General features: G+C 37.9%; 1 protein-coding gene across 1 annotated transcript; it reads left to right on the top strand.

Moving 5' to 3' along the window:
* Positions 1-4,409: 4,409 nt before the first annotated feature.
* Positions 4,410-23,415, top strand: Eif2s3 (eukaryotic translation initiation factor 2 subunit gamma). The gene is made up of 12 exons (XM_026401374.2): positions 4,410-4,512; positions 5,083-5,146; positions 6,584-6,711; positions 6,810-6,931; positions 8,799-8,893; positions 9,606-9,764; positions 10,676-10,810; positions 13,316-13,410; positions 13,813-13,957; positions 16,825-16,994; positions 18,290-18,462; positions 21,899-23,415. The coding sequence occupies exons 1-12, from the start codon at positions 4,444-4,446 to the stop codon at positions 21,960-21,962; spliced, it is 1,419 nt and encodes a 472-aa protein (XP_026257159.1). The 5' UTR covers positions 4,410-4,443; the 3' UTR covers positions 21,963-23,415.
* Positions 23,416-26,628: the final 3,213 nt, after the last annotated feature.

Raw genomic sequence — 26,628 nt, 5'->3', positions numbered from 1 at the left:
GAGTATTCTTTTTTGAGGGGGTTGCTGGAGATTGAACCCAGGGCAGGGGTGCTTTAACACTGAGCTACCTCCCTAGTCTTTTGTTTTGTATTTTGAGATAGGACCTCACTAAGTTGCTGAGATTGGCCTCAAACTTGAGATCCTCTTGCCTCAGGCTCCCATGTCACTGGGGTTGCAGGTGTGTACCACCATGCCTGGCAGGCAAAATGGTTAATTTGAGGGTGGTGGTGTACCAGGGATTGAACCCAGGGGTGCTTAACCACTGAGCCACATCTCCAGCCCTTTTTATTCATTAAAAGAAAAATTTTTAGTTGTCAATGGACCTTTATTTTATTTATTTGTTTATATGTGGTGCTGAGATTCAAACCCAGTGCCTCACACATGCTAGGCAAGTGCTCTACCACTGAGCCAGAAACCCAGCCCCCTTTTTTGTTTTTTGAGGCAGGGTCTCCCTAAATTGTTTAAGGGCTCATTAAATTACTGAAGCTGGCCTTAAACCTTCAATTCTCCTGTCTCAAGCTCCCAAGAAACTGGGATTACAGGGGTACAGTACCACATTCACCACGCCAAGTGTTCCGAAGATATGACACCAAAAGCATGATTCATAAAAGAAAAAATGAATTGGACTTGATAAAAGTTAAAGAAAAATCTTTTGTTCTTCAAAGACATCAATAAGAAAAAAATGAAAAGACAAGCTGGGTAGGGTGGCACACACCTGTAATCTCAGTTCCTTCAGAGGCCAAGGCAGGAGGATCACAAATTTATGGCCAGCCTGGCCAATTCATGGAGACCAGCTCAAAATAAAAAGAAAAAAAGGGTGGTGCCCAGGGGTGCATGCCTGTAATCCCATGGACCCTGGAGGCTGAAACAGGAGGATCACAAGTTCAGGGCCAGCCTCAGCACCTTAGCAAGACCCTGTCTCAAGATGAAAAATAAGAAGGGCTGTGGCATGTAGCTCAGTAGTTAAGTACTTCTGGGTTCAATCAACAGTACTGCAAATAAATAAATAAGAGTACAGACTGTGAGAAAACATTTGCAAATTATACATCTGATAAAGGATTTTTATCCAGAATATAGAGAGAATTCTTGCAACTCAATAAAAAGATAAATGGGATGGGGGTGTATGTAGCTCACTGGTAGAATGTGTGCTGAGCATGCTGAAGGCACTGGGTACAATCTTAAGCACATACACAAAAAAAGATAAACAACTCAATTTTTTAATGGGCAGAAGACTTGAATAGACATTTTACCAAAGAAGAGATATAAATGGTGAATGGTTAATAAATCTATGAAAAGATGCTCAGGCTGGGGGTGCAGTTCAGTGGGAAAGTATTTGCCTAGCATGTGCTCAGCCCTGGGTTCATTCTTAGCAGTGCAAAAAACAGAAACAAAAAATATGTTCAACATTCATTAGTCATTAGGGAAATGCAATTGAAAACCACACCTACTAGAATGGCTATCATAAAAAAAAAAAGACAATTACAAGGTTTTTTTTTTTTTTTTTTTTTGTACCAGGTATTGAATCTAGGGAAACTTAACTACTGAGCCATATCTGCAGCCCTTTTCATATTTTATTTAGAGACAAGTTGTTTAGTGCCTTGATAAGTATGATGAGTCTGTTTTCTTTTCTTTTTTTCTTTTTTGTGGTGCTTGGGATTGAACCCAGGGCCTTTTACATGCAAGGTAAGTGCTCTGTCAACTGAGCCATTTCCCCAACCCCTGAGGCTGGCTTTGAACTTGTGATCCTCCTGCCTCAGCCTCCCAAACTGCTGGAATTACAGGCGTGTATCACCATACCTGGTGACAATTATAAGTAGTGTTGAGGATATGATGACACTGGAGCCCTCATATGTTGCTGGTGGGAATGTTAAATGATACAGCCATTTTGAAGAATGGTTTAAATGTGTCTCAAAATGTCAAATACAGATTTACTACATGACTCAGTAATTATTCAACTAGATATTTACCAAGGGAAATTAAAACATATTATCATAAAAACTTGTACACAAATATTCATTAGCAACATTATTCACAATAACCAAAAAGTAGAAATATCTATTAACTGGTGAATAGATCAACAAAATGTAATATGAAATTGTACTCAACAATCCCAGCTCTGCTATTTACCAGTGTGTTATTCAATCTTTCTAGGACTCAATTTCCTCACCTGCAAAATGGGAATAATACTAGAAACCTCATTGGACTGTCATGAGGTTCATATAAAATTAACATGCTTCACTGGGGCCAATAATTTGTTAACTTTTTTTGAGACATGGCCTGAAACTTCTGGGCTCAAATGATCCACTGTTTCAGTCTACCATGTAGTTGGGACTACTAGCATGGGCCACTTACTGGGCACCTGGCCCAATAAGTTTTTGATGATAGAGCATATTATGTGCTCTATTTACTGTCAATGCTCCCCCCACCCCATAACTGGGGATTGAACCCATGGGAGCTTTACCACTAAGCTACATCCCCAGCCCTTTATATTTTTTGAGACAGTAGCCCAGGCTGGTCTGCCTCAGCCTCAGGAGTCAATGGGATTATAGTTATAGGCCAGCACATATGGCATCAATGCATTTTTTGAGATATAACTCACATATCTTAAGATTCACCATGTTAAACTGTACAAGTCACTAATTTTTAATATATTCACAAAGAATGTGCAACTATCACCACAATCCGATTCCAGAGCATTTTCATCACCTCAATGGGTTTTCTTTCTTTTTCTTTTTTTTTTAAAGAGAGAGTGAGAGACAGTGAGAGAGAGGGAGAGAGAGAGAGAGAATTTTAATATTTATTTTTTAGTATTTGGCAGACACAACATCTTTGTTTGTATGTGGTGCTGAGGATGGAACCCGGGCTGCACGCATGCCAGACGAGCGTGCTACCGCTTGAGCCACATCCCCAGCCCTCAATGGGTTTTCTTAATTGTCTGGTATAACTATTTAGAATGTAAGATTAAAACCAAATAAACACCTCCACCCAAGTACATTATATTGTAGTTTTCATCATCACTTATCCAGTGAATGCATTTACTGACACATAGCTTCCTACATTAGGTAAATTGCAGTACCTAAAATTTATGTGATATAAAACACCATCCAGGCTGGGTGGTGCATGCCTGTAATCCCAGTGGCTTGGGAGGCTGAGGCAGGAGGATCACAAGTTCAAAGCCAGCCTCAGCAACTTTGCGAGGCCCTAGATAATTTAGGGAGACCCTGTCTCAAAAAAAAAAAAAAAAAAATATATATATATATATATATAAAGGGCTGGGGATGTGACTCAGTGATAAAATGCCTTTGGATTCAATCCCCAGTACAAAAAAAACAAACAAACAAAAAAGATATAAAATACATATTAATCTTATATTTACTTGGATATTCAGTGTAGATAGCCTAAATTCTTATTCACTTCTTCTCACATTTTTTTTCCTAGTTAGAAACGACCAACTGTTTATAAGACAATTCATATAGAAACATAAGGAGAGATCCAAAAATCACTTCTTTTTCACACACTAAGGAAAAGGGCTTAAGGAAGTCTCAAAAATCTTTTAATTTAAAAATATCGATTTATCTATAATTTTTCCATTAGAGATGTGGGTTTTCTTGGCTCTGTTTTTAAAAAGACACACACCATCTGGGCAATCTCAAGACACCTAGCTTCTATGTGATGCTAAATTCACTGTGAACAGAGTCTGGCGTCACCAAGGACCGCCTCCGTGGCCCTTGAAACTGCTGCCTGGGAACAAGCTATTCGCTGCTGAGCCCTTCACAAAATCTTCGCATGAGGGCGCCTTTGCAGACGCAGGCCACGGACCGCGCGGCGACGTGAGCATGGCCAGCTCAGCACGCGGCGTCCTCCCTGCCAAGAGCCCCGTCATGGGCGGGGGAGGACCCGGAGCCGTTTTCACCTCATTAAAATATAGAAATGATTAAAATAAACAAGCATATATACATATAACATGATATATATGTATGTATATGTATATATATGTATACGTATTTAAAGGGCTATTTCTTTCTGCTCACACGCCCCACGTAAGATTCCCAGGCTCTGGGAACTCTTTCGGTACAACCCACGGGAAACGGAAATGGCTTCTCCCACGCCAGCGCGCATGTCACATTGCATTGCCGCCTCGCAGGGGTCCTCTTTTGGAGCTGTCCTAAGTGTTGCCTGTACGAATATCTAACATTGCTGCAAGGAATAGGTCCCAAATCTTTGCATCGTGTTTTAAAAATAAACCTTCTGTAGGCCAAGTGCAATTACAGTCAAGAGACGTCTAGACAGTGAGGCCACTCCTGTACCTGTTATCCTTTTTTTCTAAGTCGGGGCCCTAGTCGGTCTTCCCGCCTTCGCTTTCCTGCCCCGCCCCGCCCCGCCCAAGGGGACCTGCGTACTGTCAGGCGGCCGCCAGAGCAACTTCCTTCCTCTCCGGGCAAGATGGCGGGGGGAGAGGCTGGAGTGACTCTGGGGCAGCCGCACCTTTCTCGGCAGGATCTCGCCACCTTGGTGAGGTTTCGCTTAAGGAAGATGGAGAATGACTCGGGTGTGGGGATAACTGATCCTCCCGGCAGGCGTTGAAACAAGGCAGTGCCGGAGTGTCGGGAGCGAGAGTTTAGGAGGCAATCCCGAAGCCGGGCTCCCTAACCCGCGCTCCCGCCTGTCCTCTGTGGGTCCATGTGAGCTAGGAGTGGGGCTGTGCGATCGTGGGACCTCGAGTTCCTTAAAAATTTGGCTAAGTCTTGGTATTGGATGTCACTAGGGTTCTCACCTATGATGGGTCTGGGTGTCTATATTGCCCTCACTACGCTGAGGACAAGCGAAGGCCCTAAGATTGGGGGCCTCCGGCCTTCAGACCCCCTGTAGTGAGGTTAGGAGGCTTGTGTTGTGAAATAATGAAGGGCTCTTAGGGCTTCCCAACTATTAGAATACAATATCACTTATACAAGAAAGGCGCTTTAAAGAAGAGAGTTCCAAAGATGGTAGTGAACTGTACTGTACATAGCGAATGTAAAGTCAAAGGAATGATTCTGATTTGTCTTAGGTACTAAGTTTTAAAATAAATGTATTTCATTGCAGGATGTTACCAAGTTGACGCCACTATCACATGAAGTTATCAGCAGACAAGCCACAATTAATATAGGTAAGATAAAAATGACTTCAAGTAATTTTGATATCTCCTTTTAATGTAATTATGTGAATAGTATGAGGATTTAAATATTTAAGAATAGATATTGAGGGCTGGGGTAGAGCGCTCACCTAGCACGTGGGAGACCCTGGGTACGATCCTCAGCACCACATAAAAATAAATAAATAAAGGTATCTTGTCCAACAACCACTAAACAATTTTTTTTAAATAAAAAAAAATAGAGATTGAGCTGGGTGTAGTGGTACACGCCTGTAATTCCAGCTACTTGAGAAGCTGAAGCAGGAGGATTGCTTGAACTCAGGAGTTTGAGGCCAGCCTGGGCAACTTAGTGAGACCTTGTCTCCAAAAGGGGGAGGGAGGGAAGCCCCATTTGAGCATTTGCTAGATTTTGGTGTGGATGGTGCAGGTAAAGAATGCTGCTCATGTAAAGATGGGGTTGGTGGCACAGGCCAGTAATCCCAGGGGCTCTTCTTGTGAGGCTGAGGCAAGAGTTTGGCAAGTTTGAGGCCAGCCTGGACAATTCAGTGAGACTCTGTCTCAAAATTTAAAAATAATTTGGAATTTAGCTCAGTGATAGGGTAAACCTGGGTTCACTCCCTGGTCCTAGGAAAAAATAAAATACAAAGAGAAAAGAAATGCCCATGTTGAGTGTACAGACTACTTGAGAAGAAAAAATATAGACATATGAAAGTTTAATAGCATGAGGCAATATGTAATCATATGTGGCAGAAATTAAAGAGATGAAAATATAGCTCTTCTTGCCACACAGGGTTATTGAAAGGACAGAATTTATGAAATATTTAGTTGATACATAAGCTATTATTAAGTAGACTATTTTTCCCCCTTAATTGGCACCTAGAACTGTAGAGGAGAAGTTACACTGACAGTGTAAATTTTGGATATTTTGAGAGTCTGTACAAACAGCACAGTAAAACCTAAGACTCTACCATGAGGCTATGAAAAGTTATAAAGAATGTACTGTCCTTAACAGCACTGCTGTAATTAAACTTAGGTTGTTTCCTTATTTTCATGAATTCCTTTTTGTGATGTCTGGACTTGTTATACTTATTTACTTCATCAGTATGCTGGACTGTTTCTTCATAAAATATTAAGTATTTTTTATTGATTATTATTTTTTATTTTTTGCAGTACTGGGATTAAACTCATGGCTTCACACGTGCTAGGCAAGCATTCTACCACTGAGCTACATCCCCAGCCCTAAGATTATTAGTTACATGGAAAGTTTTCAGTTCTATATCAGAACAAGTGTTTAGTAGGAAATGATATGTAGTAAGAAAAATTGAAGTTGTTGGTTTTGCATTGACATTAATAGTGAATTGTGGGTTTGAGTTTTCTCCTCTTAACACTATTTGAAAGAAATACTTGGTATAATTGAATTCATTTGAGATAATTTTTGTTCTTTGTCTCTAGGTACAATTGGTCATGTAGCTCATGGGAAGTCCACAGTTGTAAAAGCCATTTCTGGAGTTCACACTGTCAGGTTCAAAAATGAACTAGAAAGAAACATTACAATCAAGCTTGGATATGCTAATGCTAAGGTGAGCTATATATTATGAAATTAGACACTATTTGTTTTTAATTATTGTTCAGATAACAACTTGAAATCATTTTCTTTTTCCACTCTTGAAACTTGTAGATTTATAAACTGGATGACCCAAGTTGTCCTCGGCCAGAATGTTATAGGTCATGTGGAAGTGGCACACCGGATGAATTTCCTACAGATATTCCAGGGACCAAAGGGAACTTCAAATTAGTCAGGTGACCACTTTTGTGTTAAAAAGTTTACACCTTTTATTCTGCTGTTGTGCTTTCTTTTTTTTTTTTTTTTAAGAAAACATTTGAGTTATTAAATAATGAACCTAACTGCTGAATGGTTTTCTTTTTCTTTTTTTCTGGGGAGGAGGTACCGGGGATTGAACTCTAACCCTAACCTTATCATTTCTGGCCAGGCACACAGTGGCACATGCCTATAATCCCAACTACTTGGGAGGCAGAGGCAGGAGGATCACAAGTTTGATTCCAGCCTGGAAAACTTACTAAGATCTTGTCCCAAATAATTTTTTTTAAGTGGTACTAGGGATGGAACCTAGGGCCTCATTTGTGCTAGGCAAGCACTGTACCACTGAGCTACATCCCCAACCTTAAAATATAAAAATTTTTAAAAAGGGCTGGGTATTCACAAGGCACTAATTTAAAACCAGAAAATGAAAACAACTAAGTAAATAGCAGAAAGATCAGTAGAGGGAAGGTAATGGGGAGGGAGGGGAAGAAAAGGAGAAGTACTAGAGACTGAATTGGAACAAATTGTATTCCATGCTTTTATAATTATGTCAAGTGAATCCTAATGTTATACATAATTAAAAAGAACCAATATTTTAAAAGAGACTAGGGATGTAGCCCAGTGGTAGAGTGCTTGCCTAGTATGCATGAAGCCCTGGATTCAATTGCTGGTACTGCCAAAAAAATAAATAAAAATAATAATAATTAAAGGTTCTGTAAACTAAAAATATTACATAAGCAGAATGGAAGAAAAAGAAACAATTCTGGGCTTTCTAAATTTCTTTTAAACATTTTCTTTTTAAGATAGAGGAACAAAGCCATTCTTAGTACTTTTCTACCACACATGTACTTATTCCTCATCTATTTTCTGAATGTTATTGCATATTCCAATTCTTTATCAGAGGACACTGATGTCTGTTTGATAATGACTATGGGGGATGCAGACAAGGAGATTTTAGATCAGGGCAGGGCTAAGATTAGGGAGAGGTGGATGAAGCCACTCTGGGCCCAAGATTTAGAAGTGGAGGGTAGGCTAAAAATCATGGAAATCAGTGTAAATGCTTTAATGTGGTGTTTTGTTTTGTTTTTGTTTTTAAACCTAGGGGCACTTTACCACTGAGCTATATTCCTAACCCTTTTATTTTGAGGCTAAACTGCTGAAGCTGTCCTCAAAAAGATCTTTCTCCCCCAAGCTTCTGAATAGCTGGGATTACAGGCATGTTCCACCATGCCCAGCACAAATTATTCAGATAATAGTCTTTATTCTATTAACACCATTTTTATATATCATTAGGTTTTGGCTTTCAAATCAGTGAGTGACATTCCCAGTGTATACTTTATACCAGTATTCTATATCATATTCACTTTGGGTTTGGGATTGTTTTGTCACTTCAGTTATTTCTACATGTAGCTAATTTTATTTGCTTTGTAATGATCTGCAGTGATTTTATTCTCAGCAAGTAATCTTATTTCCAAAGTCTAGAAACACCAAGTTTTCTAACCATTTTTTATAGCAATAAGAATTCTGTTTACTATTGTCATATATGTAAGGAAAAAAAAAAGAATTCTCTCCTAGGTCAGGTGTGGTGACACAAAGTTTAAGAGGCTGAGGTAGGAGGATTACAGGTTTGCAGCCAGCCTCAGCAACTTAGTGATACCCTATCTTAAAACAAAACAAAAAAGAGCTGGGTGTGTAGTTCAGTGGTAGAGCACTCCAGGTTTAATTGCCAGTACCATCAAAAACAACAGCAAAAAATATTTTCTAAGTGATTTAACTTTAAAGAAATCTACAATTTGTATTTGTAAGTATTCATTGATCTGAAAACTGTCATTTCTCAATTGTTAGACATGTTTCCTTTGTTGACTGTCCTGGCCATGATATTTTGATGGCTACTATGCTGAATGGTGCAGCAGTGATGGATGCAGCTCTTCTTTTGATAGGTAAATACATCAGAATTTGTTTGAACTAGTCAGTGTGGAACAAATCCAAGGTGGAATATTTAAAGAGGAACTAAGGCCTCTAAGGGCCATAGCCGTTGCCTGAGGGTAATATGAATGAGAACTAACATCATCCAGGATGACATTCCTACCTTGCAAGCTATTACAAAAGACTAATCAAGATAGACCTGGGGCTAATAGTTTCTGTGAATTCTTATCATAGTATCCAAAAGAATAAAGGTCAATAGTGTGTTTTCCCCATCTAGGTCACATAAGGTGGTTTATTATTTTAGCTTAAAATTTATGTTAGAAGTATATTGATACTTGGCAACAATATTCAGGACTTTTGCCTTGAGTAAGGCTAGAATATTCTAACGTTTCCTTTATTGGATGCCAGTGCTGCTTTTTTTCCCCCATAGGTGGTGATGAAGTAATCACATAACAAAATTTATCATTTTAGCCATTTAAAGTATAAAATTAAATGGCATTAAGTACTTTTACAGTGTTGTATAATGTAGTGATTGTAACAGTACTATTATCTAGTTCCAGAACATTTTCTCCACAAATGGAAACTCCATGCTCATTAAGCAGTCACTTCCCAATCCCCTTTCTCCCCAGCCCCTAGCAACCAATAATATGCATTCTACCTCTGAATTTGCCTGGTCTGGATGTTTCTAACTATACTTATACATCTTTTTTATTCTTCATCAACTAGCTGGTAATGAATCTTGTCCCCAGCCTCAGACTTCTGAACACCTAGCTGCTATAGAAATCATGAAACTGAAGCATATTTTGATTCTACAGAATAAAATTGATTTGGTAAAAGAAAGTCAGGCTAAAGAACAGTATGAACAAATCCTTGCATTTGTACAAGGTAAGAAGCCATAATATCTAACAAAACCAAGAATCATTTTGAGACATTTAATCCAGCCACTAGATATTAATTTTGAATAAAGGACACTTACCTAAAACAAGGTAAATTTCAGGGTCTGAAGCCTTAATTTCTGTACTAGTATTTGTTAGCAACTTGATGTAACTAGCAATGTATGTGTTTTTGAATTTGATATGCTAAAATATATTTTTGTTGGCTGAAAGTTAGAAATGAAGTTATATTCTAGAATCTTTCATCAGATTTTAGAAAAAGTCCTCAGTGGTAGAGCGTGCATAAGGCCATGGATTTAATCCTTGGCATGGGCGGGGGCTTAATGATAGTAGAATGAATAAAGTGTCCCTTTCTCTAGCAGCATCATGTTTTTTATTTCAGGGAAGACATGATGCATCTCATTGTTCACATTTGATTCTCTCTTAGAATCTTGTTTTTCTTATTTGAAAGATTAGCTTCCTATCAACCCAGTTCTGTCACCATGAAAAAGAAGTCATTTTGATTAAAATCTGATTATGTTTGGTCTATTTCTTTGACCAGTCTTTTAGACGTATAATTAATAAGGAGCAAATATTATATATGCCAGCAGTCTTTGATTAGCAAAGAGTCTGTAATTTTATCTTAACATTTATTAGGAAGTTAATTACATGTTATTAGAAATCTTTTCAACAAGTACTCTTTCCCAGGAGTGTTAGTAAAGGAAATAGTATTCCTTTTCAGTAGTTAAAACAATGGTGAAATATTATCATCTTTCCAAACAGAATTATTGCTTTCTACTTATTGCTGGCATTTGTGTGGGGTTGTTAGGCTTCTATTTTAGTAATCTTGTTTTATGTAATAGATGCATAGAACAAGTTTATTAAAACTGAAGAATTTTGATCTTTCTTAATTTTGCCATATAGGTACAGTAGCAGAAGGAGCTCCCATTATTCCAATTTCTGCTCAGCTGAAATACAATATTGAAGTCGTTTGTGAGTACATAGTAAAGAAAATACCAGTACCCCCAAGAGACTTTACTTCAGAACCCCGACTTATTGGTACGTGATAGGAGTCATCTTTAACTGTGTGTATATGTGTGTTTGTCTTTCTCTCTCACTGAGGATTCTACTCAGGGCCTGGAGCATGCTAGGTAAACTCTCTACTATTGAGCAACATCCTCAGCCCTTTATTTTGAGACAGTCTCACTAAGTTTCCAAGGCTGGCTGCAAATTTGTGATCCTCCTTCCTCAGCCTGCCAAGTAGCTGAGACAACAGGCATGTTCCACTATGTCCAACCAATCTTTATCTCTTATTTTGGCCTTTTCCATTAGTGATTCACCTTTATAAGTGTTTATTAATATTTCCTCTTTCTACAGAGGGATAATAAAGACATAAAAAATTTTTGAAATTGATTAATTCTGAGATAGTGTTGGCAATGTTAGATTGTATTGCTGTATGAGGAACAGAATCCTGAGTGCTATAGAAACTGTTAACCTTTTTTTATTTATTTTTAAATATTTATTTTTCAGTTGTAGTTGGATACAATACCTACCTTTCTTTCTTTCTTTCTTTCTTTCTTTCTTTCTTTCTTTCTTTCTTTCTTTCTTTCTTCATTCATTCATTCATGTAGTGCTGAGGATTGAACCCAGGGCCTTACCTATGCTAGGCGCATGCTCTACTGCTGAGCCACAACCCCAGCCTCCACAATAATTTATTTATTTTTATGTGGTGCTGAGGATCGAACCCAGGGCCTCGCACATGCTAGATGAGCACTCTACTGCTGAGACACAACCCAACCACGCTGTTAACCTTTTTGATACTCAGTTTATGGTATGTTATGTGACCAACATGAAATTATAATGTTTTTATATTTTCCATACAAATGGTGTCACTGTACCATTAATGAAAAACTAATCTTGGTGTAATTTGATCATCTAAGTTTGTGGTTCCTACAAAAAAATATAGGAGCTTTTTCAAAATAGACATTTGAGCCTCTTTAGGTCTTCATTTTGGGTTCCTGTGTTGTTTGGCAGGAAAAGTGCTCTTGAGTGACCGTATAGGTCATGTAGTCTTAGAGTTGTTTTGTAGTTTTGCAGAAGTCACATAATACAGAAATTCCTTATATAAAATGGCATAGAATTTGCATATAATCCACCCACATTGTCCTCTATATTTTTTGTAGTGCTGGGATCAAACCTAGGGCTTCATAAATGTTAGGCAATCATTGTACCACTGAGCTGTAACCCTAACCCCTCCTGGATACTTAAAAGCATCTCTAGGTTACTTGTAGTATCTAATATATTATAAATGAGGTATAAATAGTATTGTTCAGGGAATAAGACACCCTCCCCCCAAAAAAAAACTGTATGTATTCATTACAGACTCTTGATTTTTTTTTTTTTTAATCTGCCAGGCATGGTGGCATATACCTGAAATCCCAGCAACTCAGGAGGCTGAGGCAGGAGGATCAAAAGTTCAAGGTTTACTTTGGAAAAAATAAAAAGGGCTTGGGATATAACTCAGTGGTAAAGGCCCTAGGTTCAATCCCCAATACTCTCCCCACCCCAGTAAATAAATAAAACAACATTTTTTGAACTGTAGATGGTTGAAATTCACAGACATGGAACTCTCAGATATGAAGAGCCAACTTATACCTCTTTTTTCTTTTTTTCCCCCCGATCTTTAATTTTTAAAAAATTTATTTCGATCTAAGAGAAATTAAAAGACTGGCCTTAGCTTCTGTCTTCCTTTGTGAGAACAAATCATAATGATGGGCTATTATACAAAATTCACATTGCTAGTCATAAAAATTATAGCATGAGGGTATATTATAATTACACTTAGAAATTTCCTAGAAATGAAGACTAGTGTATCTACCTCTTACATAACACAAAATATAGATGATGATGCCCCCACAAAATAGCATCCAATACTTAGGTACTTCAGCAGAAGTACCCTTTTTCATTCAGTTATTAAAACATGAGCAACACACCTGAAAATTAGCCAGCTGAGTTTCACCTGGAATAGAAGATAGAGGAATTCAGAGCTAATAAATATTCTCAGTGCAAGTAGACACAAGTTAAAAGTATGCATTTAGTCCAATACATTACTGGAGATATCCTTAGATTTTTTTTTTTTTTTTTTTTTTTAAACTTTGAGTCAGGGTCTTGCTGAGTTGCTGAGGCTGGCCTTGAATTTAATATCCTCCTGCCTCAGCCTCCCAAGTTGCTGGAATTATAGGCATGTGCCGCCATGACCAGCCTCCAATATTCTTATTTATTTATTTAGTACCAGGGATTGAATCCAGGGGAGCCTAACCACTGTACCACATCCTCAGCCCCTGTTTTGTTATTTGAGACAGGACCATGCTAAGTTGTTGAGGCGGGCTTTGAACTTGGGATCCTCCTGCCTCATCCTCTGGAGCTGTTGGGACTACAGGCCAACAGCCTGTATTTTTTTTTTAATAGCTTAAATGGTATTCTATTTTTGAAAAGTTAACATGAAAAGAATATTTCTTATAAAGTTTAAATTAATAGAAATAGCTTTAATTTGTTTTCTTTTAGTTATTAGGTCATTTGATGTCAACAAGCCTGGTTGTGAAGTTGATGACCTTAAGGGAGGTGTTGCTGGTGGAAGTATTCTGAAAGGAGTATTAAAGGTAAGGTAGGCTTGAGTTGTTATTGTTTTTGTTTCACCCTGTCTTAAGAAAAAGGATGAATAATCCAAGTTGAATAAAATGGTTTATGGTGTTCGTTATTTGATATAAATTTGTTTGCTTTTATGTCTTTGTAATGTGTCTTAACCTCTAAATTTATAGGCTTCTTGTAAGTATGAAGCACATTTTATGTGGTGATGGGTTTGTTTGGTAGGTAGTAACATGAGTGGTTCTGATTTTGAAGGTCTCTTCCACATTTATTTTTCCTTTTATTAAAATGGTGATCTTTGAAATAGAGGAAGGTTTGCCGTTTTGGTTTCATGGTCTTACTGTTAGAACTTTAGATAGATAAATGATAATTGTGTTAATTCATAGTAATTTTCATTACTGATTATATATTTACAGGTGGGCCAGGAGATAGAAGTCAGACCGGGTATTGTTTCCAAAGACAGTGAAGGAAAACTCATGTGTAAACCAATCTTTTCCAAAATTGTATCACTTTTTGCCGAACATAATGATCTTCAATATGCTGCTCCAGGGGGTCTTATTGGTAAGGATTTCAACCTCTCATCCCTTTTCTTTTAATTTGTAGATATTCGTGATACTTTTCATGGGAAATAGATTACTCATAAAGCTATATTGTAGTGTTTTTTTTTTTTTATTGAACCTAGGGGCATTTTATCACTCACTGTCTATACCCTGGCCTGTTGATTTTTTAATTTTTTGAGCACAGGACCTTGTTGTACTGCCCATGTTAACCTTGAACTCCTGGATTCAAGTAGTCCTCCTGCCTTAGCCTCATGAGTAGCTGGAACTGTAGGCACATGCCACAACAGTACCTAGCTTATACTTTTTTTTGTAGGGGCATGGTGAGAGAGTGTTTGGGTTTTATTTTTTGTTTTTGGTGGTTTTATGTCTGTGTGCACACCTATTTGGGTTTGAGTTCAGCGCTTTGCATATGCTAGGTAAGTGCTCTCCCACTGAACTACATGCCCAGCCCTCTTCATATTTTGTTGTTGAGACTGGCCTTGAACTTATGATCCTCCTGCCTTAGTCTCCTGAATAGCTGGAATTATAAACATGCCCATGCCCAACTTCAGAGTGGGAGAGTGGTTACTTTTTGTGTGTGTTTTGCAAATGGAAAGTTACTCAAAAATGTCAGTCAAATAATGTTTACACTGGGCTGGGGTTGTGGCTCAGTAGTAGAGTGCTCACCTGGCACATGTGAAGCTCTGGATTCTATTCTCAACACCACATAAAAATAAATAAATAAAATAATAAAGGTATTTTGTCCAGCTACCAAAAAATAATAATAATATTTACATTGATGTGGGAATAAAAGAAGGTAACCTCTAAGTGGGTGTGACTGCGTGCACCTGTAGTCCTAGGTACTTAGGTGACTGAAGTTGAATGATCACTTGAGCAAGGGGTTCAAGGCCAGGGTGGGCAATGTAGTGAGACCATGTCTTTTTTAAAAAAAAAAAAAAAGTAACTTTCCCTGTGTAGGAAATTACTCAAAGTTGTGGGGGTTTTGGAGGGGTTTTTTGTTTGTTTGTTTGTTTAGTGGGGGGATAATGGGGATTGATCTCAGGGGAGCTTTACCACTGAACTACATTCTGTCCTTTTTTAAAAAATATTTTTTAGTTGTTAAATACAGTATCTTTATTTATTTTTATGTATTGCTGAAGATAGAACCCAGGGCCTCAAATGTGCTAAGTGAGCACTCTACCGCTGATCCACAACTACAGCCCCTTGTTTTTTGAGATAGGGTCTCACTTCTTACTAAGTTTGCTAGGTTGATGAGGCTGGCAAAGGTCTGGTAGCTCAATGGTAGAGTGCCCCTGGGTTCCCTCCCCAGTGCCAGGGAAAAAAGTGAAGATTCAGCAAATATTAGGGCTATTATCATATCTTTGGATTAAAGAAGAAAATGTTGGGTGAAAAAGCAGTTTAATTTTCACCAAACAAATTGATGCTCTGGTTTTTTACTATATAGTTCATTTTTCTATTATATCCTGTTATTGAGATTATTGCATAAAGTTTTACCTTTTGTGGAGAAGGAAATTCTGGAAACTTTTTTCAGACATGGTCTCACTGAGTTGCTTAGGACCTTGCCAAATTGCTGAGGCTGGCTTTGAACTTGAAATTCTCCTGCTTCAGCCTCCCAAGATGCTGAGATTATAGGCATGTGCCGCGGCACCCAGCTTGGAAACATTTTTTTATAATGTAATTTATGGTGTGGTGGCATATGCCTGTAATCTCAGATATTAGGGAGGCTGAAGCAAGAGGATCTTAAGTTCAACCAGTCTCAGCAATTTAGTGAGACCTTGTCTCAAAATAAAAGACTGAAAATGTACCTCAGTGGTAAAGTGCCCCTGTGTTTCAGTCCCTGGTTTAAAAAAAAAAAAGAATGTAATTTATGGAACTCTTCAAACTTAACAATAGAAAGTAGAATATTGTAATGATAATCTTCATGTAGCAGCCATTCAGCTTATGGCCTCACTAAATTGCTGGAGCTGTCTTTGAACCTTCGATCCTCCTATCTCAGCCTCCTGAGCCTCTGTGATTACAGGCTTGGGCCACAGCACCTAACTAAGCTAGCTTTTTGATCAACCTTCCAGGAATTGGCATGCGAATATTCTGCAAATTACTGAATTTTTTCTTTTTTTTTTTTTTTTTCCCTAATCCTGGGGATTGAACCAAAGGGTATATTCTACCTCTGAGGTATATCCCCATGTATATCTTTTTATTTTTTATTTTGAGGCAGGGTCTCACTAAGTAGCTGAGGCTGGCCTTAAACTCAATATCTTTCTGCCTCAGTCTCCTGAGTTAACTGGAATATCAGGCGTGTCGCTGTGCCTGGCTCAATTTATATCTTTTCAAATTTCATTAAGGATATTCAAACTCAATTTGTATCAGGTTATTATCTCTATTTGCCTTTTGTTTAGAATTTAACAAATAGAATTTTTCTGTTCTCAGTTGCCCAAAGGACCTGTGAGTTTACAATTCTTTGTCCTCAGATGAAGCAGGTATTTTGTTATTCCTATGTAGCTGTTATATGGGCATGAAAATACAAGTGTGTATTAATATGTGTAGAAGTACACCATGCTTAGCTGGGCGCGGTGACGCGTGCCTGTAATCCCAGTGGCTTGTGAGGCTGAGACAGGAGTATTGCAAGTTCAAAGCCAACCTCAGCAACAGGGAGGTGCAAAGCAACTTAATCAGACCCTGTCTCTAAATAAAATACAAAATAGGGCTGGGGATGTGGCTCAGTAGTCGAGTGCCCCTGAGTTCAGTCCCTGTTACCCCCCCCCCAAAAAAAAAAAAAAAAGAAATATACTACGCTTGTTTGACTAAGTTTTGGGCAAATAATTTACTTTATAAGTGTTTCAGGGTTATGTCCATATTATTTTACATTAGGAGTTGGAACAAAAATCGACCCCACTTTGTGCCGTGCTGACAGAATGGTGGGGCAGGTACTTGGTGCTGTTGGAGCTTTACCTGAGATTTTCACAGAATTGGAAATTTCCTATTTCCTGCTTAGACGACTTCTAGGTGTACGCACTGAAGGAGACAAGAAAGCAGCAAAGGCAAGTGCTCTTTGTAATTTCTTTCTCCAAAAAAGTGGCCATGATGTTAAACCCAGTTTTTAGTTAACATAGAAATAAGGTAAATTATTTTTGATTTCTTGAAAACAAATTATTTTGATTTCTTGAACAACTATGTGGCAATCAGCCTAAGGTTAAAAAAAAGAGAAAGGGAAAAGAATTTGTGTCATGTATGACATAGACATTATATTCCTAATATCCTTGTGTTTCAGTAAGAATCTGTAGAAAAAGGAAAAGAAAGGTTGAGGGGAGATCGCATGAAAATCAAAAGGAGATTAGTAGAATACAGGAAAGAGATGGGGGAGGGAGAAGGGGCAGGAAAGGGGAGGTACTGGGGAAACAACCATGTGTGGTAGGTGGTAGCAAATTTTAAAGAGGCTCAGAGAGTTCAGTTGCTGGCTTAGACACATGAGTTGAATTGGATCTCCAGAATCATCTTATTAACTCTTCTTCTGAAATAATTTTTTATTGGTGCATTATAGTTGTACATAATAATTGGGTTTGTTACATACTCATACATGCACATGATATTAACTCTTACATAGCCATTTTCCTGCCTTGCCCCACTTAGGAAATTTTGTATCTCATCTCTACTATAGGTTGTTTATCCTTAATTTAAAAATCTGAGGTCCAAAGTCCAAAACTTTTTTAGGCACCAACATGATACCATAAGTGGAAGATGCCACAAGTGGAAAATTCCACACCTAACCTTATGTGATAAGTCATAGTCAGAATACAGGTGCACTAAAAATATTGTATAAAATTTCTTTTAAGCTATGTGTATAAGGTTTATATAAAACAATTGAATTTTGTATTTAGACTTGTGTCCCATCCCCAAGATAAGCTTATTATGTGTAGGCAAATATTTTAGACTCCCAAAACATCATCCAGAACGCTTGTATTTCTAGGCATTCCCAGTAAAGGGTACACAATTTCATTCTGTATAGAAGTTCTTCAGAATTTTAGGAGGTTTTATGCTGTAGCTACTAGCTTATTTTTTTAAAGTAGATTTTGTGTGAAATCAGCATGTGCTAAATCAACTAGTTTGTTATCTTTAGAGTATATTATAGTTCACATTTCATTATAATGAAATTTCTGTAGAATTTTTTTTCTTTTATAATTGTCTTGCCCCACATGTTTTCCTGGTACACTGTAGTCATACATAATTGTGGGGTTATAATTATCTTAATTCCAAAAATATTTGGTAAATCCCCACTCATTCTTGGAAAGCATGTTTTTGATTTTGGGATTTGTTCTTCCCTAATTTGTTTCCATAGGTCCAAAAACTGTCTAAGAATGAAGTGCTCATGGTGAACATAGGATCACTGTCAACAGGAGGGAGAGTTAGTGCTGTCAAGGCTGATTTGGGCAAAATTGTTTTGACTAATCCTGTATGCACAGAAGTAGGAGAAAAGATTGCCCTTAGTCGAAGAGTTGAGAAACACTGGCGGTAAGTTTATTAGCCTTTGCCAATGTAAGGATCAATTTCCTTAAGTTCATGGTGGTATAAACACAGATGCACATTCTTTGAACACAATAGTTAGTGTAGCTTTAGCTCTCAACTATTTGTTTTGATGACTTTGAAAACTATTTGTAGCCTCCATTTGTAGTCCCATATTTTAGTCCAGATACTACAGGTGGTTTCCCTAGGCAAACACCAGTGAATTTAGAGTCAATAGTTCCATTGTTGTTTTTTATTATTATTATTATTATTATATTTATTTTTGGTGCCAGAGAATGGACCCAGGGACTTGTGCATATTAAGCCTGCCTTCTACTGAGTTTTACCCCTAGTCTGTGGCTATTTATTTATTTATTGGTACCAGGGATTGAACCCAGGAGCACTTTACCACTGAGCCACATCCCCAGCCCTTTTCTATATTTTTATTTAGAGATAGGGTCTCTTTGAGTTTCTTAGGATCTCACTAATTGCTGAAGCTGGCTTTAAACGCGTGATCTGTGATCCTCTTGCCTCAGCCTCCTGAGCCACTGGAATTTCAGGCATGTACCACTGTGCATGGCCTGTCTTTGCCTTTTTAAAAACTAAACAGGGAAATCACAAGAATTGTACAGAAAATTCCTATATACTCCTTTCTCAGACACAAGCACATACACATTTACATATATATATATATATATATATATATACACACACACACACACACATGTGTATGTATATGTATGTGTGTGTTTGTATAATAGTTGTCAATTAATTTTCTTTTTTTTTTTATTTATTTATATGCGGTGCTGAGAATCAAACCCAGTGTCTCACATGGTAGGCAAGTGCTCTATCACTGAGCCACAATCCCAGCCACAGTATATGTATAACTTTTTAGAGCTGTGGGTAGCTTGGTGGTAGAGTACTTGCCTAACATGTGAAAGGCACTGGGTTTGATCCCTGGTATCAAAAACAAAACAAAACAAAGCTGGGCATGGCAGTGCACATCTGTAATCCTAGCAGCTCCAGAAGCTGCGGCTGGAGGATCATGCATTCAAAGCTAGCCTCAGCAAAAACGAGGTGCTAAGCAACCCAGTGAGACCCTGTCTCTAAATAAAAATACAAAATAGGGCTGGGGATGTGGTTCAGTGGTTGAGTGCCCCTGATTTCAATCCCTGATACCCAAACAAACACCACCAAACAACAACAAAGATACAAAAATGTACATATTGGGGAAGTACGTTGTGTGTGTCATTCTCCTTGATCTATTATATTAAACTTCATTTCTATTTCCAAAAAACAAAGATATTCTCTTTCATAACCACTTTAAGAAATTTAACATTGACAAAATACTAAAATCTATACCCCATATTCCAGTTTTATCACTTGTTCCAATAATAACCTTTATAGACCTCCAGTCTAGAATCTTGGGTTACATTTAGGTTTTGTGTGTCTTTGATCTCTGATCTAGAACTTCTTCAGCCTTTCTTTATCTCTCTCTCTTTTTAAAACCAGGCCACTTAACCGCTGAGACACATCCCCAGCCCTTTTTATATTTCATTTAGAGACAGGGTCTCACTAAGTTGTCTAGGGCCTCATTGAGTTGCTGAGGCTGGCTTTGAGCTCATGATCCTCCTGTCCTTAATCTCCCAAGCCTCTGGGATTACAGGTGTGGACCAACATGCTCAGCTCTGTCCCCATAATTTTGTTGCTCATATTTTTTTTAGTTATCCATGGACCTTTTATTATATGAGTATTGAGAATGGAACCCAGTGCCTTATACATGCTAGGCAAGCGTTCTACCACTGAGCCACAACCTCAGCTCTCCCCATAATTATTCTAATCACCCTTGACTCTTTTCTGTCCTCACCGCCTACCTCCTCTGTGTGTGTGCAGGAGGGCAGGGGGTTACTGGGGATTGAATCCAGGTTCTTGCACATACTAGGCACACACTGTGCCACTGAGCTATATCCTCAGCCCATCTACCTCCTTTAATTAAGGCTTGATAGTAGGCCCTTGATGGTCTCTTATTACTTACTGTTCAGAAGTTTGACGAGTTAAAGTTTTTGTTGTATTTTAAGAAAATAATTCTGCTTTGTCATATTTTGTGTCTATTTGATTTTATTCTTTTGTGTGGTTATACTAATCAAACAAAAAACCTACATAAAATAAAAAGGGCTGCAGTTGTAGCTAAGTGATAGAGTGCTTGCCTGGCAAGCCCAAAGTCCTGGGTTTAATCCCTAGTACCACAAAAAACTCAACATGGAACTATGTTATTATCACTTGTTGAATGTTTCATTTCATAAACTTGAACATATTTTTAAATAAAGAGTATATTTGGGACTTTCCACTAATATTACAAGAGGATTCTATCCAAATAAAATTGGCAAGTATATTAAAATCCCAATAAGAAAAAAGAGCATCTGAATGATCCTTTATTTATTTTGGTACTGAGGATTGAACCCAGAGATGCTTTAACACTGAACTACATCCCAGTCCTTTTTTTGAGACAGGGTCTCAAAGTCATCAAGGCTGGCTTTGAACTTCGATCCTCCTGCTTCAGCTTATAAGTCACTGGTATTACAAGCATGTGTCAGCACTCCAGGCTAATCCTTTTATTTTTAAGAATTGTGGGTTTATCCATGTTTAGGTGGACTTTGTTCAAGAAGCTGCAATTGAGGTGACAACCAGCCTGGTCATTGACTAGGACAGACATTGAAAGAGGATGTAGAAGTCCCTTTGCTATCAAGAGTAATCAGTTTACCAGTGTCTCCAAAGGTTGAGGCAGGAGGATCACAAATTTAAGGCTAACCTTAGCAACTTAGTGAGGCCCTAATCAACTGAATGAGACCCTGTCTCAAAATGAAAATAAAAAGGGCTCGGTGGTTGGTAAAACACCTCTAGGTTTAATTCCCAGTACTGCGCCCCCCCCAAAAAAAAAAAAAAAAAAAAAAACAAGACAAAACAAATCTGCTTATAGACTGAGTTCCTCTTGTTCTCTTAAATTTCCTTTACCATGTAGGGTCACACTAAATGCATTATGATCTGTTGAGGTGCTGAGTGATAGAAAAGCATTTTTCAAAGGGAACAGCATAGAATGAGGTTGTAAAAAATAATCAGACTGATGTGATTTAGGTATTGGCTTGATTCCTTCAGTGGAATAAAGAGCTCTTAGTTGGATCTGAAGGGTTAGGTATATTTTGATAGAGTGAAGACAAGTATATTCATGGTAGCAATTTTTGTTTGCTTTTCCTATCATGCTAGCCAGATCGTACCTGATTCTAAGAATATAAGAAATTAGTGTGCCCTTTCTTTATGGAGGAGCAGGCTGTGGGAACAAATTTGAATTTAGAAGATAGGCAGGTCCAACCAGTTCTATCATATAATTGTGTGGTGATGCTAATGAAATGGATGTAATATTCTTGATTTTTTCTATTTTCATTTTTCAGTTTAATTGGTTGGGGTCAAATAAGAAGAGGAGTGACAATCAAGCCAACCGTAGATGATGACTAAAGAATCCCAGTTAAATAATACATTTGGATGGAGCTGGAATTTCTCTTAACAACCTAGGGGTATATTTTCAGAGCAATACTATGGAATTAATTTCACAGCTCATTACCTTAGTAGGTAGCTGTAAGGTTATTCTCATTTTTTGATGATGAAAATTTAACCTGTAGCACTAATATAGTATCTACAATAAATGTGAAAATTGGTATGATGTTGGATTGAATCTACATTTTAACAGAAGTTAAACATTCCTAAGAAATGTATAATTTATACATCCATGCAGGTTTAAAATGAAACTGTTTGCCACACATCCAGCCTTTGCTGTAACATGCATGCCATGGAATCTGTTTGAAATAAAATTTTTCCTTTTCTTTTTTATGATTCTTTTCTGTAGCACCAGGCTGAAGGACTGTTACACCAGTAAAAACTGGAAGACACCGCCTCCCTTTGGCCCCATATTTTATGTTTTATCTTTGAAATTTTGAGAGAAAATGAAATCAATAAGTTCAGATAAAATTGCCTTTTTGAGCACACGTGCTCATTCCCATGACAAACGTTTCCTCTTATTATTTTCCTGGCCTAAAACATAGGAAACCAGAATCAGAAGTTCTCGCCCTCTCACCATGGTGCCCTGATATTATTTCTATGTTTGTTTATGCCTAAAACCTAACAGTCACTCATTGGAAATAATGTTAGACCAAATTATTCTAGATAACTAACAAAGATCTTTCCAGTCTTTACATTTGGAGGGGGTTTGTTGGTTGATAGGTTGCACTGCTGGGGATCTAACCTAGGGTCTCATGAGGCAAGTGCTCTACCACTGAGCTGTACCCCCTGCCCTGTTAGTTTCTTAACTACTTAGTTGGTATGATTATGAAATAGATTCTAATCTTAGTAATCTTTGGACTTTGCAAGAGATTAAAAGGTAAAAAAGCAAAAGGTGAGTCCTTTTAATTTTTAACACATTTTCCACGTCCCTGTATTCTTCCTGGTACTGTGCTTTTAAATTTTTATTTATTTATGATTTTGCTTCATAAGAGATTCTGTTTTTTTAAAACTCCCCAGTGTTGAGAAGTAGGCATATTAAATAAAAGTACCTCGAGCTGGGGATGTGGTTCAGTGGTAAGAGTGTTTGCCTAGCATGTGCAGGGTCCTTGGTTCAATCCCTAGCACCACCCCAAAAAAAAAATTTTTGGTAGTCTGATAATATGCTTTAGTTTGCTTTTCTTAAATCTACATTGAGATGAGATTTCATGCCACAGTCTGTCATATTATGCTCTTTTGGACATTGAAGTTGCATTGAAGAATTTTTGAAGCTGTGGGGTAGTAGGCTGTGATTTGTTAATGAGTTTTGAAGAAACATATTATTAATGTTACAATGCTTGATTGACTTTGAAGGGTTGTGCTGTATCAAAGGAACACATTTAAATAAAACAAGGTTTTAAATTTAGCAATTTTATATCTAATGTCCTCATGTGTTTTTTGGGGGGAGGAGATTGGGGGGTAGCATTGGTTTTACAGTACTGGGAATTGAACCCAGGGCCTCATGCATGTTGGGTAAGTGCTCCACCTCTGAGCTACATCTCCACCCCTTTTTATTTTGAGACAAGGTCTCACTGAGTTGCTGAGGCTGGCCTTGAACTTGTTATGTTCCTGCCTTAGCCTCCTAAGTAGCTGGGATTACAGGCATGCACCACTGTGTTGGGTCCTCTTGAATTTTGTAAACACTGTATATCAGAAATTCTGGAATAAGATAAGACCCAAAATATTGACTAATTTATTATAATTAATCTTGTGTCAGACTGAAACCAGAAATCTCTTGTAATTAATTTCAAACCTCCACATGAATTTTAACGACTTTGCAAAACACTGGGCTTAGCTTAATAAGTATATACAGATAGGAAAACAATGGACCTTATTGTCACAGAATTTGAAGTCAGTACAGTGATTCTCAGCAAAAGATGTACCTGGTCAAAAATCTACCTGAAAGGCAGTGTTCCTGATGAAGGTGTGTTGCATATGTAAATCCTCTTGGCTCTACCATCAGTATATTTTCAAATCTGACCAGTTCTCATCACTTCCATTGTTTACCACCATAGTCAAAACCACCAGTGACTTTCACCTGAACTACCCTGACTCCTCCCTGTTTCTGTGCTTGTCCCACTGCAGTCTGTGCTCAACACAGTAGTCAGTCATCCTTTTTGTAAGAGTGCTATGTACGACTCTAAAAATAAATTGTACAGTTAGCCTAACAGAAATAAGGGCTGTAAAAACAGTTTAGCCTGTGATATTATCCATATGACTCCCAGGCTGACCTGGAAAACTCTTATTTTACTCCTATGTAACCTCCAGAGATAGTATATGTGTGCACACTTGTTTTTTGCAGAGGAAAAAATTTCTAATAAGTGTGCAAATAACTACTCAAAATTTATGAAGTCTTTTCTAGAAAAGATTGAAATGATGATGCTTCCAATTAAATGGATGCTTTTCTAGAATACATATTTGTGTATGGTGCTGGGAATGGAGCTCATGGCTTCATGCATGGTAGGCAGGTGTTTTTCATTGAACTACATGCCCTGTTATATTTTTTTTTAAATTACCAAAGATAAAGCAGATATCCTTAACAGATTGGTACTCATAAGACAGGTTATTTTAAAATGACCACTCTACTGGGCATGGTGGTGCCCTTCTGTAATCCGAGCAATTCTGGAGGCTGAGGCAGGAGAATCATAAATTTAAGGTCGGCCTCAGCTAGCAAGGCCTTGTCTAAAAACAATTTTTTAAAAGATGGGAAATAGTCATTTTGATAATATTAATTATGCCTATCCAAGGGCAAGGTAGATCTTTCCATCTTTGACTTCTTTAGGGTTCTGTAATGACCATACATCCAAAAGCACTATACAGATTTAATGCAATTCTGATCAAAATCCCAATGATGTTCCTCATAGAAATAGAAAAAGCAATCATGAAATTCATCTGGAAAAAATGAGTCCCAGAATAGCTAAAGCAATGCTTAGCAAGAAGAGTGAAGCAGGTGGCATCACTATACCAGACCTTAAACTATAGTACAGAGCAATAGTAACAAAAACAGCATGGGGTTGGCACCAAAACAGACTGGTAGACCAATGGTACAGAATACAGGACACAGAGACTAACCCACAAAATTACAATTATTTTGTATTAGACAAAGGTGCCAAAAACATGAATTGGAGAAAAGATGGCCTTTTCAACAAATGGTGCAGGGAAAACTGGAAATCCATATGCAACAAAATGAAATTAAACCCCTACCTCTCACCATGCACAAAACTCAAAATGGATCAAAGACTTAGGAATAAAACCAGAGACCTTGTGTCTAATAGAAGAAAAAGTAGGCCCTAATCTCCATCATGTGGGATTAGGCCCCAACTTCCTTAACAAGACTCCTTTGGTGCAAGAATTAAACTCAAGAATCAATAAATGGGACGGAATCAAACTAAAAAGTTTCTTAGCAAAAGAAACAATCTGTGAGGTGAATAGAGAGCCTACATCTTGGGAGCAAATCTTTACCCCTCACACATCAGATAAAGCACTAATCTCTAGGGTATATAAAGAACTCAAAAAGTTAAAACACCAAAAAAAACCCCTCCACACACACACACACACAAATAATCCAATTAATAAGTGGGCCAAGGACCTGAATAGACACTTCTCAGAAGATGATATACAATCGACAAAATATGAAAAAATGTTTATCATCACTAGCAATTAGAGAAATGCAAATCAAAACCACTCTAAGATTTCATCTCACTCCAGTGAGAATGGAAGTTATTATGAAGACAAACAACAATAAGTGTTGGTGAGGATGTGGGGAAAAAGGCACACTCATACATTGCTGGTGTAACTGCAAATTGGTGCAGCCAGTATGGAAAGCAGTATGGAGATTTCTTGGAAAATTGGGAATAAAACCACCATTTGACCCAGCTATCCCTCTCCTGGGTCTATACCCAAAGGACTTAAAAAGAGCATACTACAGGGACACAGCCACATCAATGTTTATAGCAGCACAATTCAAAATAGCTAAACTGTGGAACCAACCTAGATGCCCTTCAGTAGATGAATGGATAAAAAAATGTGCCATATATACACAATGGGATATTACTCAGCAATAAAATAGAATAAAATCATGGCATTTGCAGGTAAATGGATGGTGTTGGAGAAGATAATGCTAAATGAAGTTAGCCTATCCCCCCCCCCCAAAAAAATGCTGAATTTTTTCTCTGATTCATAGTGGGATAGGGAGAGGGAGCATGAGAGGAATAGATGGACTCCAGATAGGGCAGAGGGGTTGGAGGGGAAGGGAGGGGACATGGGGTTATAAATCATGGTGGAATGTGATGGACATCACTATCCAAAGTACATGTATGAAGACACGAATTGGTGTGAATATACTTTGTATACAACCAGAGATGAAAAATTGTGCTCTATATGTGTAATAAGAATTGTAATGCATTCCACTGTTATATAAATAGGAAAAAAAAAGATGGGAAATAACTAAGTGGTAGAGGCTTACTTAGCTTGTACAAGGCCCTGGGTTCAATCCTCAGTACTGATTTTTTTTTATATATAAAAGAGGAGGAGGGCTGGAGATGTGGCTCAGCGGTAGCGCGCTCGCCTGGCATGCGTGCGGCCCGGG

Source organism: Urocitellus parryii, chromosome X, assembly GCF_045843805.1.
Source record: "Urocitellus parryii isolate mUroPar1 chromosome X, mUroPar1.hap1, whole genome shotgun sequence".
NCBI classification, from domain to species: Eukaryota; Metazoa; Chordata; class Mammalia; order Rodentia; family Sciuridae; genus Urocitellus; species Urocitellus parryii.
The sequence above is the reverse complement of the archived record's forward strand: the minus strand, read 5'-3'. Positions and strand labels throughout refer to the sequence as shown.

Coding starts and splice junctions, on each gene's coding strand:
- Eif2s3 (XM_026401374.2), top strand. CDS start 4,444: ATGGCGGGGGGAGAGGCTGGAGTGACTCTGGGGCAGCCGCACCTTTCT. Junction 8,894..9,605: donor TGCAGCTCTTCTTTTGATAG/GTAAATACATCA, acceptor TTCATCAACTAG/CTGGTAATGAATCTTGTCCC. Junction 13,958..16,824: donor TGCTCCAGGGGGTCTTATTG/GTAAGGATTTCA, acceptor ATTTTACATTAG/GAGTTGGAACAAAAATCGAC.